The sequence below is a fragment of the Talpa occidentalis genome, unplaced genomic scaffold, assembly GCF_014898055.3.
Source record: "Talpa occidentalis isolate TD23 unplaced genomic scaffold, MPIMG_talOcc4v2.1 talOcc4.8, whole genome shotgun sequence".
In the NCBI taxonomy this organism is placed as follows: domain Eukaryota; kingdom Metazoa; phylum Chordata; class Mammalia; order Eulipotyphla; family Talpidae; genus Talpa; species Talpa occidentalis.
The window spans coordinates 66,403,689-66,420,356 of record NW_023605194.1 but is presented as its reverse complement, the minus strand read 5'-3'; the positions used below and the strand labels follow the sequence as shown (position 1 = coordinate 66,420,356).

The window sequence follows — 16,668 nt, the reverse complement described above, 5'->3', positions numbered from 1 at the left end:
GGTTTTCAGACTATTCAGAATTGTGCAACTTTCACCAGAATCAATTTAGAACATTTTTGCCACCCCCAAGTCAAACCAGTACCCATTAGCTGGCACTCTGTTTTTCTCACGCCTGAGCCCTAAGCAACCACTGAATTTGCCTCTTCTGCACATTTCACAGAAATGGAATCATAAAATATGCAGTCTTTCGGCTCTGGCTTCTTTTCGTTCTCATGTTTTCAAGGATCATCCACAGTAGCTTTTTTTTCTTTTAATTAAAATTTTTTAAAGCCAATGTGTCTTATATTAGGTTTTTAAAATTTTTTAAATTTACTGGTTTGAAACAGTAAACTTTAACAGTGCCAAGACAAGGGACAGGTCACTGTCTGTGGATTCTCACCCATGTGCTCTCAATTGCAAGCCCACTCAGGCTCAGGGTGCAACAACAACATGGTTTATTAACAAAGAGGAGGTTGGGAAAAGGAAAGCGTTTTTAAGGCCACAAATGGCTATCTGTCTCACCCCAGATAGTGTCTTCTGTGTTGAGTAGTCCCAAACAAGGGCCACTCATTCAAGATGGTGCCATCCCTTTGAGGGTCTGGAGTCAATGGCATGCCAGGAAGTGGTGAACCAAGATTCAGCTCACGGTGGCAGCCAGAGGTGTGGCATTGCAGCAGCCAGCAACACCTATTCGAAGGCCCGGTTGGCAAGTGCTTGACACTGAACCAGGCAGTACCAGTGTTGTCACCAGGAGATGATGTGGAGGATCAGAAATAGTAGCCAGCTTTCAGAGGTGGTCAAGCACAGGTTAATAGCCACAGGTGAGATACAGGTATGCCAGGCCCGGGCCAGCAGGCACAGGTTAACAGTGCCAATCAGCAGGTGACATCAGAGGCAGGCAGGAGCAGTGGTTAGGCTGCAGTTAGAAACAGAGATCAGATGTGGAGGTCTATGAAGTTCTCAGAAAGTCTGGATGAATCTGAATGAATCTTAGTCTTCTGGAGCCTCAGCTTCTATCCCTGCCTGTCAAGCCTGATTGACCTATTTACCATTCCAGCTGTCTGATTGGTACCAGTCAGGCTGCACTCAGACTGGTCCATTTTTAAATTCTAGTGCCACATCAAAAGCAAGACCCTGGCCTGGGCAGCCAGACCCGATCTACAGTGAAGTCAGGACTTGGCAACTTGTTCTTGGTGCACTCAGGGAATCTGTGGCTGGGTGGGACACTCATCCTAGTGGCCCTGTGCCAGGCCGCTGCTACCAGCACCAGGGTTGGCGCCAGCAAACTGAATGTACCACCAAGCCAGCCCTAAACCCATTTATGCCCCACAGTAGCAGCAAGCAGCCTGTTTCAGTTTTAAAAGTGAATCACTGATTTTTGGTAAGTTTACTGAGTTCTGCAACCATTACCACAGTCAAATTTAGAATATGTCCATCAACCCCAAAATATCCCTCTGTCCATTTTCAGTTACTACTGTCAGACATTCCCTTCCCCAGTTCCAGGCAAACACTACTTTATTCTCTGAGTCTCAGAGATTTGCTTTTTCTGGATACATCACAGAAAATGAAGCATGCAGTTTCCCATCTTTTCGTTCCCTTAGCATAATGTTTTTGAGGTTCATCCATGTTGTGGTATGTATGAGTCATTTGTTCCTTTCTTGACCAAATATTCTATTGTATGGGTGAATCACATTTTGCATGTCCACTCGTTATTTGATGGACATTTGAATTGCTTTCACTTTGGAACTAGTGTGGCTAAAGTTGCTGTGAACATTAAGCATACAAGTGACTGTGTGGACATATGCTTTCATTTCTCTTGGGATGGCGTTTCTGGGCCACATTGTTAAGTTCATGTTTTCATCTGAAAGGAATCACCAAGTTTTTCCAAAGTGACTGAAGATTTTACATTAAGAAAGAAAAATGTCCTTAGCAGGACCTCTTTCCTAATTTTTCCTCAGTTTTAGATCTCTCATGTATTCCTCTGGAGTTACTTTGGGATCTCCTCCCCAGCCGTCTCCTGACCACCCCAGTGAGACTTACTGCTTGCTGACTGGCCAGCTTCCCACCTCCCCGGCTTTCCTCTCCCAGGCTCCCTTCACATCAGCGTGGGAGAATCAGTAGATTTCTCTTTCCTCTCTGCTGTGTTAGATCCTTTGTTTTCTGGCTTAGTGGTTTATTTATCTGTTTGGGTTATTCTCTCATTAAATAGAATACTGCCTCCAATAACTTTTGTAGAAAGGGGACATGGAATGTTTTTGATTACTTGTTTGCATGTCTGATAATATCTTTATTTTTACCCTCATAGTGGATTGATTTGGTGAGAGTAAAATTAAAAGCTAGAACAAATTTTCTTGCATAGTTTTGAAGATTGTGCTCTATTGTATAAACTTCCAATCTGCAAATGCTCTTGGAAGGTAACTTGTTTCTTCCTGAAAGTTTTGAGGCTTTTGGTACATTGTGGTCACTCAGCAGATTTTTTCATTTTAGAAACTCAGGATTTCGAGTTTAGAAAGGAATTACTAGATTTTTTTCCTCTTCCTTTTTGTCTGTTACCTATTTCTAAAACTTCTGTTTTTGGAAATTGAAGTGGTTGGACTGATCCTGAGTTTTTTCAGTCTCTGGGTTTTATTCTTTGTCTTTTTATTTTTTTTTTTTTAGGAAGTTTCTGTTTGTACCACATCTTTTAAAGAGTTTTCATTTTTCTATCTTTTTTTGCATTTAAAATTTTTTTTTAAGATTTATTTATTTATACAAGAACCGGGGTACAGGCCAGATGTGCGGGAGGGTGAGAGGATTCACCAGAGACAGAGCGGGAAACAGAACAGGCAGACTGAAGAAATACACTGCTGAGGGGAGCAGCGGCAGACAGGAGAGGTCTGCCGCGCCATGTGGGACCCTTGCCGGCCAGCTGGGAATGAACCGGTGCTGCTTTTTTTGCATTTTTTGGAGAGCTTTTTCTTGGTGTATGGTAGGGGATTAGTGTTGTCTGTCCCTTATTATTTTTTAATGTCTACAACATAATCTTTCACTTTGAGAAAGTTAGTGGCATGTTTTGGTTTTTAATTTGTCATCTCTCTGTGCTTTCCTTGGTGGGGCTTCCTCTGGTGGGGGTCTTTGCCTGTCTGCTGAGTTGAAGCTTTGTGCATGTGGGCTTCCTGAGGGTGAACTGGTTGGACTGTTTCATTGAGTATCTCCTCTTTTGGACCTTTTTCTTGAGCTGAGCAGATATTTCCATAGAAGAATGTTCCAATCTGCCTGGGGTTATGGGAATTTACTTGAGGAAGAGAAACTGGGGGTCTGCCCTCCACTTACTAAGTACAGAGTCCTCCCTTTTTACTGAACTTGTGTGCCCCAACTCAGAGACCTCCTTATGTTCTTGTTTGGGTGGGGGAAGAACAGGGCTGCTTATGCACACAAAGTGCAGGGAACAGGATCAGATCTTTAGAAAAGGCTCAAGAGAACCTATCGACAATTTATGTGAGAATTTGCTATTCAGTGAACTCTTGGTAACTTTTATCTGTATTCACCAACTGATAACATCTTGCCACAGTATTTTTTTTTCTATGTATGTTTTCTTTTGAATCCTTTTGAGAGTGTGTTATAAATATCATGGCATTTTATACCTAAATACATAAGCATCTATCTTCTAAGAACAAAAACAATTTGCTGCACAACCACAAAACAATTTTGACTTGCAAGAAACTTACTCCAATACTATTAAATGCAGCCCATTTGGAAATTTTTTAAATTCTCCCCAAAAAGGTCTTTAAGGTTTTTTCCCTTTAAATCCAGGATTCCAAGTTATGTTTTCTTGCTACCTTGCTTTGTTCCTTAATCAAAAAGAGCCCCATCCTTTTAAAACAATTATTGATCTTACATAACACTGACAGATTTGAAAAGTCTAAGCCAATTATTTTGTAGAATATCCTTCAGTTTTGTCTGTTTACTCATCATTAGATTCTAGCTTGGTAAAACTCTTTAGCAGGTCATGAAGTATCACATCAGGAAGCACAAGGTTAGTTTGTCCTATTATTGGTGACAAATTTGATCACTTAAAGTAGTATCTGCCAGATGCCATTAATAAAAACCCCCACCCCTTTTAAATTTTTTTCCCACTTTTTTTTTTTTAAATGAAAAGTAATCTAGGGGTAAGTAATCAGTAATGTGTAGTGTGGTATTCTGGGTGTTCTCCAAAATTATTACAACCAGCTGTTTTATGAAAAACAAACCTATGAGGTAAATTTCAGGATTTCTTTGTAGTTTTTTATGTTAGACGGTCACTGAGGGTGTGAGGATTCCTGCTCAGACCAGCCTGCTTCCGCCATATCTGCTGAGACCCAAGGCCACAACTTCAGTGTGTCATGGGATTGTCTGGTGGCTTCAGTTCCTGTCATGGATGGTATTGGAGGGCAAAACATTTGTGGACCCAGGAGCAACAGGAGGGAGGCAGGTTTTGAACTTGGAACTTACAGGACTTTATTTTGCAATTAATCTCTGTGATGTATTGTATGCTATCTGCATGGTATAAAATGGAAAAAAGTGGTAATGTTGGTATTTTAGATGCATAGTTCTTGAAAACTTGATAGAATTGTGACAAAGATGGCAGTCTGGGGCTCACCCAACTAGCAAACCTTTCATCTCAGTGAGATTTTCATTAAATGCAGCAACCCTGGTGCTAAATGGGAGAGAAAAGAGTCAATTAAAGAACATGAATCTAAATAAATAAATAACAAATATATGACAAATGGGAAATACTGTTAGGAATTTTATATTTTCTGGTTCTCTGAAGTGAGAAATCTGTTTGGTAAGCAAGTATTGCTTGACTTACTAACATTTGATTTTTTTAAAGATTTATTTATTTTTTATTTATACATACAAGAACTAGGATGTAGGCCAGAGGTGCAGGGGGTGAGAGGATTCACCAGAGACAGAGTGGGGAGCAGAACAGGCAGATCAACTGAAATATACTGCTGAGGGGAGCAGTGGGTGGGACAGGAGATGTCTGTCACACCATGTGGGTTAACTCTCTGGCTGGGGATTGAACTCATGCCAGTGGCTGGTGATAGCGCTGAGGAGGTCCTTTCCACCACGGAGGTCCAACATTTGATTTTTTGACCATGGTTCTAAACCTGTTTGGGTATAAAGTAGGAAAGTGTTGTGTGTTCTGACAACTTAAGGGTACTAAAGAGACTTGCGTCTTGCTGGCTTCTTCATTTGGAGAGGTTACAATCTCACCTGGACCCTAATGCCACATTTGGGCAAGTTTCAAATTTTTAGAGATGCAAGTTAGAATTACTTTTGCCCTTTATTTGCAAGTAATCCTCATTTCTAGACAGATGCTTTGGGGAAGCAAGCAGGCTATTGTCTTCCCTGACTCTGATGCTGGACTCCAGGCTCTTGCTCTCCAGCCAGTCCCTCAGCTCCCATTGTGAGGCCTGTGCTGGGGAGGCAGTGGACCTATAGGTGGCCAGGGCAGGAGGCAGCCACTTTAAGACAGGAACATACACACGTGTGTGCCCATGCATGCTCATGCGTGTGTCACACACACACACACACACACAGAGCCCTTGCTGCCTGCAGAGATCTGCAGTGATGGGTTTCATGTGTCGGTGAGGTGGGCGAGATGAGCTTCTATGGGTTTTGAGGAGGAGGGCCTACCTTTCTCCTCTAAAGCAAGTCTCTAACACTTCTGAACCTACATTTCCACCTGTAAGATGTTTCCCTTTTCCTTGTTTTTTCCAGTAGCAAGTCAACCATGTTGGGTCCCCCCTGCTTCATGTCTTCTCCTGTGGGCTTCCATTCTGACTTTGACTGCTGGGACTGTTCTGAAGTCTTGGTGAGAAAGTGTGAAGCGAGAAAAGCACCAAGAACAATCTGTGTGCAGGGAGCATTCTCCCAGATGTCAGGGATCGGTTTTGGGCTTGGATTACACGTTTGGACTCATCTCAGTCACAGCCAGTGGAATGGAAAAGGAAGGTCGAAGAGGGCTTGACCTCTCACTCAGTGGGGCCAGGGCCATCCTCTGTTTTGTTCACTGAATCTTCCGACCATGCTTAGGATAGTGCCCAGTGCACCGAGATTGAGAGGAAAGGGGAGAGATAAGGTTGCTTGGGGGTGTCTGCATCTTGAAATTGGTGCTCTGGGGCTAGCTACATTAGGTAGGCTCAGCTGTGAGAGCTGCACCTCTGCTGACTATTCCTAAGTGGGAAACACTGTGGGTTTCAGAAGGACATTTTTTATTGTCAGAGGTGGTCCTTAAGAGGTCTGTAAGTTTCTCATCTTAGCTCTGCCCCCTCCCCAGGGCACTCAGGATCAGACCCATCCTCTCAGTCAAGCCCTACCCCTTCTTGCTGACAAAGGCTTGTATCTATGCTGGTACATTTCCTTGGTAGAATGTAGTGGACTCTCAATGAATAATGAGTGATAGCTCTGGGCATTTGGATTGGAAGAGAAATGCAAAGAAATGATGGAAATGGGAATTATCCCCTGAACCACAGAGACGCCTGCTCAGCACAAAGAAGCTTCCTCTATCACCATCTGACTTATGATGACTTAACTGTTATTTCACCTATTACCCCCTTGTTTCTCCCCAGGCTGCAAGTGGCCTGACTTCCACAAATCATCAGCATCCAGGGTCGCTGGCATGAGCAGTGTTTACAGCCCCTTTCCCTTTTTTGCTTTCAGAAGTAACTGGAGAGACTCGTCCTTACCATGGGAAGGATGCTACGGATCCAAGGCAGAGACGGGCCCAGGGTGGCGACCCCATGCATTTCCACTCGGTGAATATGGCGCAGCCTGTCCGCTTTAGCAGTAAGTTGGAGACCTGCCCTGTTTATTAGTTAAGCTTCCCTAAGTCTCCTCCTGCTTCTGAGGGAGAGGTGTGTCTTCTAAAATAACCCTTCAGGGTGTCAAGCGGTATCATCCTTTTTTGATGAGTGAAGCTGCATGATGACCCCGCTTCTGAGTGGTGACACCATAACTTGAATTCAGGTTCAGGAACCAAGCTGCTTGTTTTCATAAATGATCACTTATGATCCCCTTAGGGGGATGATGGAGAAACAGGCTCCGAGAGATAGAGCTGTTAAGAGGGAGGTCTCTACTTACGCCTTTTTTTTTTTTTTTTTTTTTTTTTTTTTTTGGTGGGAACCTCACCAGTGGCCGGGGATCAAACTGGAGCTGCAGAGGCTGCGGGCAGCCTCGCAACCCAGGGCTCAACCACTGCGCCACCAGGGGAGGCCCTTATGCTTTTTTTTTTAAGATTTATTTATTTATGCATACAAGAGCTGGGGTGCAGGCCAGAGGTGTGGGGGTAGTGGTGAGAGGATTCACCAGAGACAGAGTGGGGAACAGAACAGGCAGATTGACTGAAATACACTGCTGAGGGGAGCAGCGGGCAAAATAGGAGAGGTCTGTTGCACCATGTGGGTAGCTCCCTGGCTGGGGCTCAAACTCGTGCTGCAGAGGTTGCGGACAGCTTCTTAGGTTGTGTCTTAACCCCTTGCACCACCAGGAAGGCCCTCTACCTCTGTTTTTAAACTCTGTTTTTAAAATTATTAAAGGAATAATTTTAAAGAATTATTCCTTTATTGTAAGATTTTTTTAAAAATTTATTTTATTTTGTGTGGAAGAACTGGGGTGTAGGCCAGAGGTATGGGGGGGTGAGAGGATTCACCAGAGACAAAATGGGGAGCAGAACAGGCAGATCTACTCTACAGAAATGCACTGCTAAGGGGAACAGCAGGCAAAACAAGAGAGGTCTGCTGCGCCATGTGGGTTAGCTCCCTGGCTGGGGATAGAACTCAGGTCATCATGGTGATAGGACTGAGACTTAATCCCTAGGCCACCAGGGAGGTCCCTGTTTTTGTTGTTGTTGTTGTTTGTTTGTTTTTAAAGATTTATTTATTTATGCATACAAGAGCTAGGGTGTAAGCCAGAGGTACTGGGGGCGGAGAGGATTCACCAGAGAGAGTGGGGAACAGAACAGGCAGACAGACTGAAAGACACTGCTGACAGGGAGCAGTGGGTGAGTCCGGAGAGGTCTGCTATGCCATGTGGGTTGCTCCCTGGCCGGGGATTGAACTTGTGCTGCAGTGGCTGCTGATAGCTTCATAGGTTGCATCTTAACGCCTTGCACCACCAGGGAGGCCTGGAGGTCTCTGTTTTTAAACTTTTTCTAAAGTGACTAAAGAATTCCCTGTGACGCTAAGATATTAAAGGAAAATAACTTTAAGAATTTAAAGGAGCATAACAAGATTAAGAAAATTTGAAAGGCAGAAAAAACACAGCTGAAATCCCCTCCTGACAGACATGCTGTGCATATTGATGGTCATTGGTCTGATGAGGAGGAACTGACAGGCAAGGCTTCTGCACCCAGGTTGCATTAACACTCACCCTATAGGTGCCCAGTACTGGGAAGCTCAACAAGGTCCCTCATGCCCTGTAGGGCCCCCACTGCTCCTCATAGCTTGACCCAGCATGGGGTCCAGGTTCCAGTGATGGGAACTGAGCCAGCAGAGTTCCTTGAAGCTGTGCTTAACTTTGAGATGGTTTGAGGAAATGATGAGCTTCTCGGGGATTCCCACAGTGGAGAGTGCCTAGTACAGGCCTGGCGAATGAGGAGCTAAAGCCCTGCAAAGTCACCCTTGGTCACACAGCAAACAGGGGACACTCTGGGACTTAGTACCCCAGGGTCCCCACTCTTCATCTCATTCATTCTCTTTTCATCACTTATCTACTTTTCTTTTGAACAGCACTCTGCTTAGGTAATAATTCTGCGGAGTTCAAAAGATTAAAAAAATGAGCCTATCAAAAGTAATGTTCCTTCCGCCATTGCCCGCAGTCACTGGCTTCCATCCCCAAAGGGTTTCCTCATAAGGACGGAAGCCCAGTCCTGCCACTTGCCAGGCAAGATGCTCAGCCTTTCCACTCATGGCTGTGGGCTCCCAGCCCAGTTCTCAAACATGGAGTCAAATCAACCCACCAAGTTGAATGCATCATGTAGGGGCTTAGGAAAAGCACAGTACAGGCTCCTGGTGATTCCCCCCACCCCACACCACGGCTGCACATGTAATGATAGCGTGCTACTGCACCTTCTCCCCCCTTCTTGGTGGTCTATGAGGACTGGTGCCTGGTCTTCAGTAAAGAGCCTTCTGACAGGCTTCCTCAAATTTCACCAGGCCCTTCCTTCCTGATGGACAGCTGGCACTGCCCTCGGCTTCATTACAACAGTGCCACGGCAGGCTCATTGGCTCAAGGGTCAGAGCTGCTATTTTCTCTTCTGTAATCTCTGTACCTTTGGTAATAAGTTATACACACATAATAAAATTAATTTTTATTAAGTAATAAAAGCACGAGCATCTGTCTTTAAGAAATATCCAGTTCCTGCATGGTATTGGAACAAGAACGGACATACAGACCAATGGAATCGAATAGAAAATCCAGAAATAAACCCACAGATTTATCATCAACTAATCTTTGACAAAGGAGCAAAGACTATGCATTGGAGCAAAGAAAGTTTGTTCAATAAATGGTGCTGGGAAAACTGGGTTGCTACATGCAATAGAATGAAACTTGACTACTACCTCACACCATACACAAAAATCAACTCAAAATGGATTAAAGAACTAGACATAAGACCTGAAACCATAAAATATACAGAAGGAAATATAGGCGAAACACTACATGACATGCACATCAAAGACATCTTTACAGACACATCACCCAAAGCAGTGATAGTGAAGGCAAAGATCAACAGCTGGGACTACATCAAATTAAAGAGCTTCTGCACAGCAAAAGAGACAATAACAAAAACAGAGAGAAACCCCACCAACTGGGAGAACATTTTTGCACCCAACACTAATGATAAAGGACTGATCACAAAAATCTGCAAAGAGCTGATGAGACTCAACAACAACAAAGAAAATAATCCAGTCAAAAAGTGGGCAGAAGAGCTAAAAAGAAACTTCTCTGAAGAGGAAATGCAAATGGCCAACAGGCATATGAAAAAATGTTCAACATCACTTGTAATCAGGGAAATGCAAATTAAAACTGTCATGAGATACCATCTTACACCAGTGAGAATGGCACATATTAAAAAAACTAGCAACAACAAATGTTGGCGAGGGTGTGGAGAAAAAGGAACTCTTCTGCACTGCTGGTGGGAGTGCAAACTGGTCCAACCACTATGGAGAGCTGTGTGGAGATTTCTGGACCTACTAAACATAGAGCTTCCACAGGATCCAGCAATTCCACTCCTAGGTATTTACCCAAAGGACACAGAAACATCAATTCCAAAGAGCACCTGCACCCATATGTTTATAGCAGCACTGTTTACAATAGCTAAGCTTTGGAAACAGCCCAAATGCCCAAAAATAGATGACTGGATCAAGAAGATGTGGTACATATACACAATGGAATATTACTCAGCATTCAAAAAAAGATAAACACATGCAATTTGCAGCAACATGGATGGCGCTGGAAGGGATCATGCTCAGCGAAATAAGCCAGAAAGAAAAAGAAAAATACCGGATGGTCTCACTCATAGCAGGAATCTAGAAAACTTAAATAAGGGACCAGGAAAATGAATAACTATAAGAAAGTGAAAATCAAAATCAACAAAAAACTATGAACCAGAGACATTTTTTGGGGGGTGGGGGGCGGGAGGGGAGGGATTGGGGTCAGAATGGGGTTGCAATTGTATGGGGAATATAAAAATAAAATTTATTATTTAAAAAAAAAAAAAGGAAAACTGAAAAAAAAAAAAAGAAATATCCAGTTCCACTGGATATAGATGCATGTAACAATAGCATTTTTAAAAATAACTGGCTTTATTAAGAAATTATCACTTCATCAGTGTACCCTTAGGAAGTAGGGACCCCAGCACTTGCAGGTCATAGACCCTGTAGAACAGGTCATTGCTTTTACCCAAGGCTTTCGTATAGTGTGGGGGCCTTGGTGACCTGAGGGGCCAGTCAGCCTTGAGAGGGTACTTTTGACCCATTCTGGCTAAGGGAGACACTGACTCCAACTGGCTATTTGGTTTTTGCTTTCTGGGGAACCAGTTGGGCCTCATTTTCTCATCTGTGGGAGCCAGGGGTTAGTCCTGCAATGTCAGTGGTCCTTCCAATTCTGACCTGGGCTTTTGTTGCAGGGGAGCACTAGCCAAACTGAGGTGAACAAAAATGAAGGGACAAGGAGTAGACTGGGGAAGCTGAAAACTTACTAGTGGAATGACCTGAGAGCCAGGTCTCGCTCATTGAAGACAGTACAGGTCGGGGAAACCTCCCTGCTTATGCACACTGGGTGTGCAGTGAGCCTGCTTGGGGGCCGTGCCCTTTTGTCAACCAGACTTATGTGGAAAATGAAATTTACTTTACAGAAGTGAATGTGGTAGCCAGTCTTTACTGCCAAATCAATTAAGACTTTGTAGAAATAAGCGGAATTCCTGGTATCTGTGTACCTTAGGTTGTATTTATGTGGTAGGGACACTTGAGCGTTTCACAAAGTTGTCTTAGAAGCAAGATTTTCCCCGTGAATCTCACTTTCTGCATTTCTCTAGGGTGATTTGTCAGCTCTGCTGTCTGATGCAGCAGACATCATTTCGTTTTGGAGTGAGGATCCTAATTTGGGGGACAACTCCCCTTCTGTCCTTCATGTTTCCTAGGGAAGTGCCCGACAGGGTGGCACCACTATGAGGGCACCGCCAGCTGCTACCGGGTCTACCTGAGCGGAGAGAATTTCTGGGACGCCGCGCAGACTTGCCAGCGTGTGAATGGCTCCCTCGCCACCTTTTCCACTGACCAGGAGCTGCGTTTTGTCCTGGCGCAGGAATGGGACCAACCAGAGCTGAGCTTCACTTGGCAGGACCAACACAAGTGAGTCCTGGGGTGGGGCTCCAGTGCTTGGTTTTGGGGCCCATGGCCTCTGCCAAATGCAGCCAGCACTTGGGGAGAGAGCAGCTCTACCCCTGTGGCAAATATAGTCATGAGTCACTTAACAGTATTTCGGTCCATAGCGGACTCTACACAACAGTGGTCCCAGTAGCTGCACCTCATAAAGCCTGGGTCTGTAGTAGGCTGTGCCGTCTGGGTTTGTGTACTTCACTCCATGATGGTCACGTGACAAGAAAATCACCCCATGATACATTTCTCAGAACATATCCCCAACTTGAAGTGATGCATGAGATTTGGGGTTTAGAGTGGGCATTGAGATGGAATTGGGGGCTCTTAGAGGGTCAGAGATAGGCCTGGGGATTGGTTTTCCTCTCTGGGCTCAGGTGCAATTATAGGGTACTGGATCTGTGTCAGGAAGTCTCCTTGGTAGCAGATTTCATGGGCTGATGAGAGGGACTCACCAGTGGGTAGAGGTTCCTACTGAGAGAGTGGACTTTGCCAGGCTTTCCATGAGCAAGAATGTAACTTTGGGCTCACACTAGCCGGGCCCTGGTTCTATTCCAGGCCTTTACCCCAAGCTCAGCAGCATTGAGAAGAAATTGTGGAAACTACAACACTTCCCAGGCCCATCATTTTGGGGGTATGTGTGTGCTAAGACCTGTGGTGTGCTGCCCCATACACACTGCCAGGAGTGAGGGGTGTGGATCATAGAGTTCACCAGCCACCCAGTGCTCCCTCCCAGCAATTGTGCAGCCTGCCTCACTGCCATGGGAGTGTAGTGACCTGTAGCAGGTAAAGACAGAGCAGAGTCCTCATTTCAAGACCTGAGCTGCAGTTTGTGCCACAGATATAGCTCATGACATCAGCTAATTGTGAGACTGTACTATTTCTCCTTCTGAAGCTACAAAGTGAGAAAAAGGACTCCTAGCTGACAAGGTTGTTGTGAATCCATGGAGAAGGGAGAGGGCACAGACCAGCAGTTGGGGAAGCACCCCTTTCCTCCAGGTAGGAGAAGGCATGGCAGTAGGCTGAAGGGGCAGAATGGCACTGCACCAGGGCACCTGTAATGACTATGGCCCTGCTGCCTGACAGCTCCGAGGCTGGGCTGGTAAGCTGGGGTGAAGGACACACTCAGCCTTTGGTTGTGGCAGTCAGCCAGATCTGTGTGTCTGGCCCCCCAGTGCTACAGTGTGTGCAGTCAGGCGTACACTGTGGGCCTGGGGCAGCTGGCTCTGAGCCAGACACCCTGCAGGAGGCTGTGCAGTATTAGCCAGCACTGCTGTTAAACACACGCAGAGTCCATGGCTGCTGCCATGCTAAGGCCTTTTCTGTTTCTGCCCTTTTTCAGGTTGTGGGTTGGCTATCAGTATGTTGTCACTGGCCGAAACCACTCCTTAGAAGGTCACTGGGAGGTAGCATTCAAAGGTAAGCCTTTCTGATCTCTCAGAGGAGTCACTGAATATGAAATTGGGAGGACATCATAGGGGGGCTCCCCTCCTCCCTCCTGCCCTCTCACTACTGGTGCCTGACTCGTAGGGGTGCCTGGTAGAGGAGACATGGAAAGGACGGCCCCAGATGGAGGGGAGGCTCTAATGATGGGCAGGCAGCTTGGGGCCAGCCCCCTGCTCAGGCCCCACCTGCAGACCTAGTGTGGAGTTGGGGTCCCCTCTGAAACCCAAGGTCATTTTTCACATGGCCATATTTCTAGACTGTCCATATTACCTTTAGAGTTAAAACTTTAACTGGGCCTTAAAAATGAACATACAAAGTGTGCAGCTGACATGGCCAGAGAGGGAAGGACAAGCTTTCTAAGACAGAGAAGTTCAGAATTAGAATTCAGAACTTGAACAAAAGCAGTCAGGTAGAGGAATTAAAATAGATTTTGTGAGTATTTGTATGTGTATTTGTGTTGTTCAAAGAAACGTAAAGGAAAGGTGACTGTTGTGAGTAGCTGAGCCCCTGCCCCTAGTCCCTCCCCTCATTTCCTGTTGCCTTGACCCCAGGGGTATCACTGGGCCCTGCTCCACCCTCTTGCTTTCCACCTGAGCCACACTCTCCAGGGGAGTTAAATTGAACATGGATTTGTAACAGGTGCTGACTCATTGATTTTCTTAGGTGTAAAAATACTACTGTTCCTGTGTGATTTCAGGACACCCAAACCACCTGTGTGTAGGGTCAGCTGCATCAGTCTGGAATTTGGGGGAAGGGTAGGAACCAAACAGCAGGATGGAGGACAGTGGGAAATGTGGGATTCATGATTTTCTTCCAGACTTTTCAATATATATATGAAATTTTCCATACCAAAAACATTTAAAAATTTTTGCTAAGAAACAGCAGAGTGGAGCCTCCCTGGTGGCACACGGGGTTAAGACACAACCTATGAAGCCGTCTGCAGCCACTGCAGCCCGAGTTCGATCCCCGGCCAAGAAGGTGACCCACATGGTGCAGCAGACCTCTCCTGTCTGGCCTGGTGCTCCCCTCAGCAGTGTATTTCAGTCAGTCTGCCTGTTCTGCTCCCTACTCTGTCTCTGGTGAATCCTCTCACCCTCCACACTTCTGGCCTGTACCCCAGTTCTTGTCTGTATAAATAAATAAATCTTTAAAAAAAAAAAAAGAAACTACAGAGTGAAAAGAATACTAAAAACACAACACTGGCAAATAAGAGAATGGCAGGGCCCTCCCTTCCCTGCTCCCAGGAACAGCTACTGACCAGGTCCCACATGCTGCAAAACTTGGGCCTGAGAGGCTGGCCTAGATAACACATCACAAAGATGATCTGAAGTGGATTTGAAATGTTTGTCATTGTTGACAAACCCTTTCCATGTATTGTGTGTGGGCATGATTGTATGTTACATGTATGTATAGACTTACTGTACATGTATACAGGTACTCCCCATGTGCATTTTAAGTTCGGGACTCTACTCAGGGATGGGCTTCTGAGGGTTTCTGGTCATGCACCCTGGCCTGTCCCCCAAGAGAGGAGTTCTGCCTCTGGGATCCTGTCTACACAGCTTGTCAGCCGCCCCAGGGTACTGAGACCCTGAGCCTTGGTAACACCTACTCCTAGTGTGCCCCAGATGGGGGGAGCTGCCGTCCCAGAGAGCCTTTTATAACATTTGTGCCCAAAGTTTGAAAATCACCGTGTTTCCCCACATGCTATACACCATCTCCCCCCATCACAATCTTTACTGCAAACAGTGTCACTTCAGTCTCTGGTTATTCACACTTGATATTTATTTTAAAATACGAACGTGAGCGCATACCATGCGTTTAACATGTCCACGTGTTGTATAGTTTGCTTATTAAAGATTTGTTCGTTACTGTGCCCCCAGTTGTTCCCCCTGTGTCTCAGTGTCTACACCGCTAGGGGCTCACTCCTGACAGTGGGTCAAGACCAGGTGTGCCACTTTGGAGGCCCTTCATGGTCTCTGTCTTCTTGACCCTTGTGTCCTCACCATGTTGTGTCTCATGCCTGTGGGACCTGCTGGTGGGACCTTGGATCTAGAAGCATCTGTCAGCAGTAGGGAGAGTTGATAGGGAGAGGGCTAGGACCCAGGCTGGCCTAGACGGTGCAGTGCAGAGACTGCCCTCTGAGTGAGGGCACTATTAGGTGGGGTGGGGTTAGCCGAGGTCAGGATGCAGCTTCGCCAAAGGACACAATGCTGAGAGAATGGTAGCTGCCTTTAGTAATGGCATATGTGGGAGCATCCACACAGCTCCTGATGGGCCCAGCACAGACTTCTTTTATGGGTGCTGTGATAACTAGATGACAAAGTGAGGCCCTGCCTTGAGAGGTTCACAGCCTGCGAGTGCAGGCAGACGGCACACTGGTCGGAAGAGTGAGGGTCACCCTGCCATGGGGATGAGGGAGCAGGCACAACACAGAGGTGGGAGTAGCTGCCCAAGAGGTATGCAGGAGGAGACAGGATGGCAGGAGAGATGAGGTGGCACTGCTGAGCTAAGAGCAGCTTGTGTGTAGAAGGAATGGGCAGGGCATCTCGAAACTTTTGCCGCCCATCTCTAGCTGAAGGTCTGCTGCACTGGGTGGGCAGGGAAAGGGCTGCAAGTAGGGGTCTGCGGTACCATGGCACAACGCCTGTGTGGCTGCTGGTTTCCGGTTAGAATACCCATTTGTGTGCCGTTCTGTGAACACCGGTCCTTCTGGCAGAGCAAGTGTCAAGGGTGAAGGTTTTTCAAGAAGCCGTGGTGGCTTGGAGAGGAACTTTTGGATCCCAGCCCTAAAGGTCTTTCCTGACTCCTCACATACCCTTTCAAACACATTTCCAGGTCATAGCCATGGGACCTGACATTCCTCACCTAACTTCTGGTCACCCTTACCTGGTTTCATTGCACAATTCCACTCCCCCCACCCCTGAAGTCTCCTCTCACAGCAGCCTGAGGGGCCTGCGATCTTACGCTCTCCACCATTTGTGGCTCTCAGTTCTTGCACAGAGCCACAGTCTTCGCTGAGGCCGGCAGCACCTTGTGCCTCTCCTCACCTCCCACCACCCCTCTGCCTTCACCTTCTTGCTCCACACAGGCTCCTAGCTCTCCTGCATGCCACCTCTGCTTCTACTGTCGCCCTCCCTGGCACGCTTCTTCCACAGATTGAGGGCAAGGTAGGACAAGATAGCATAGCCAGCCTGGACCATAATGACAGCGGGATTTACAGTGAATGCCAGTTTCCCTTGGTAAGTCTGGAAATGGACAGGCATGAGTCATTATCTAGACTGCCTTGGGCAGAAATGCCCGACGTGTGATGTAGCTCACTGCTGGCAAAAGGCCTGCTTCATGGGCC

General features: G+C 46.2%; 1 protein-coding gene across 6 annotated transcripts in view; it reads left to right on the top strand.

The window, feature by feature from the left end:
- The window catches only part of DGCR2 (DiGeorge syndrome critical region gene 2), an 81,270-nt gene that overhangs the window by 47,518 nt on the left and 17,084 nt on the right, over positions 1 to 16,668 (top strand). For 3 of the 6 annotated variants that reach the window (XM_054690468.1, XM_037496772.2, XM_054690466.1), the window contains 3 exons: positions 6,664 to 6,789; positions 11,642 to 11,852; positions 13,219 to 13,295. In XM_054690468.1, the coding sequence (XP_054546443.1) occupies positions 6,664 to 6,789; positions 11,642 to 11,852; positions 13,219 to 13,295 (414 nt within the window). Of the gene's footprint in view, positions 1 to 6,663; positions 6,792 to 11,634; positions 11,853 to 13,218; positions 13,296 to 16,668 lie in introns of all 6 variants that reach the window. The other 3 variants (XM_054690469.1, XM_054690467.1, XM_054690465.1) reach the window with 1 other exon arrangement.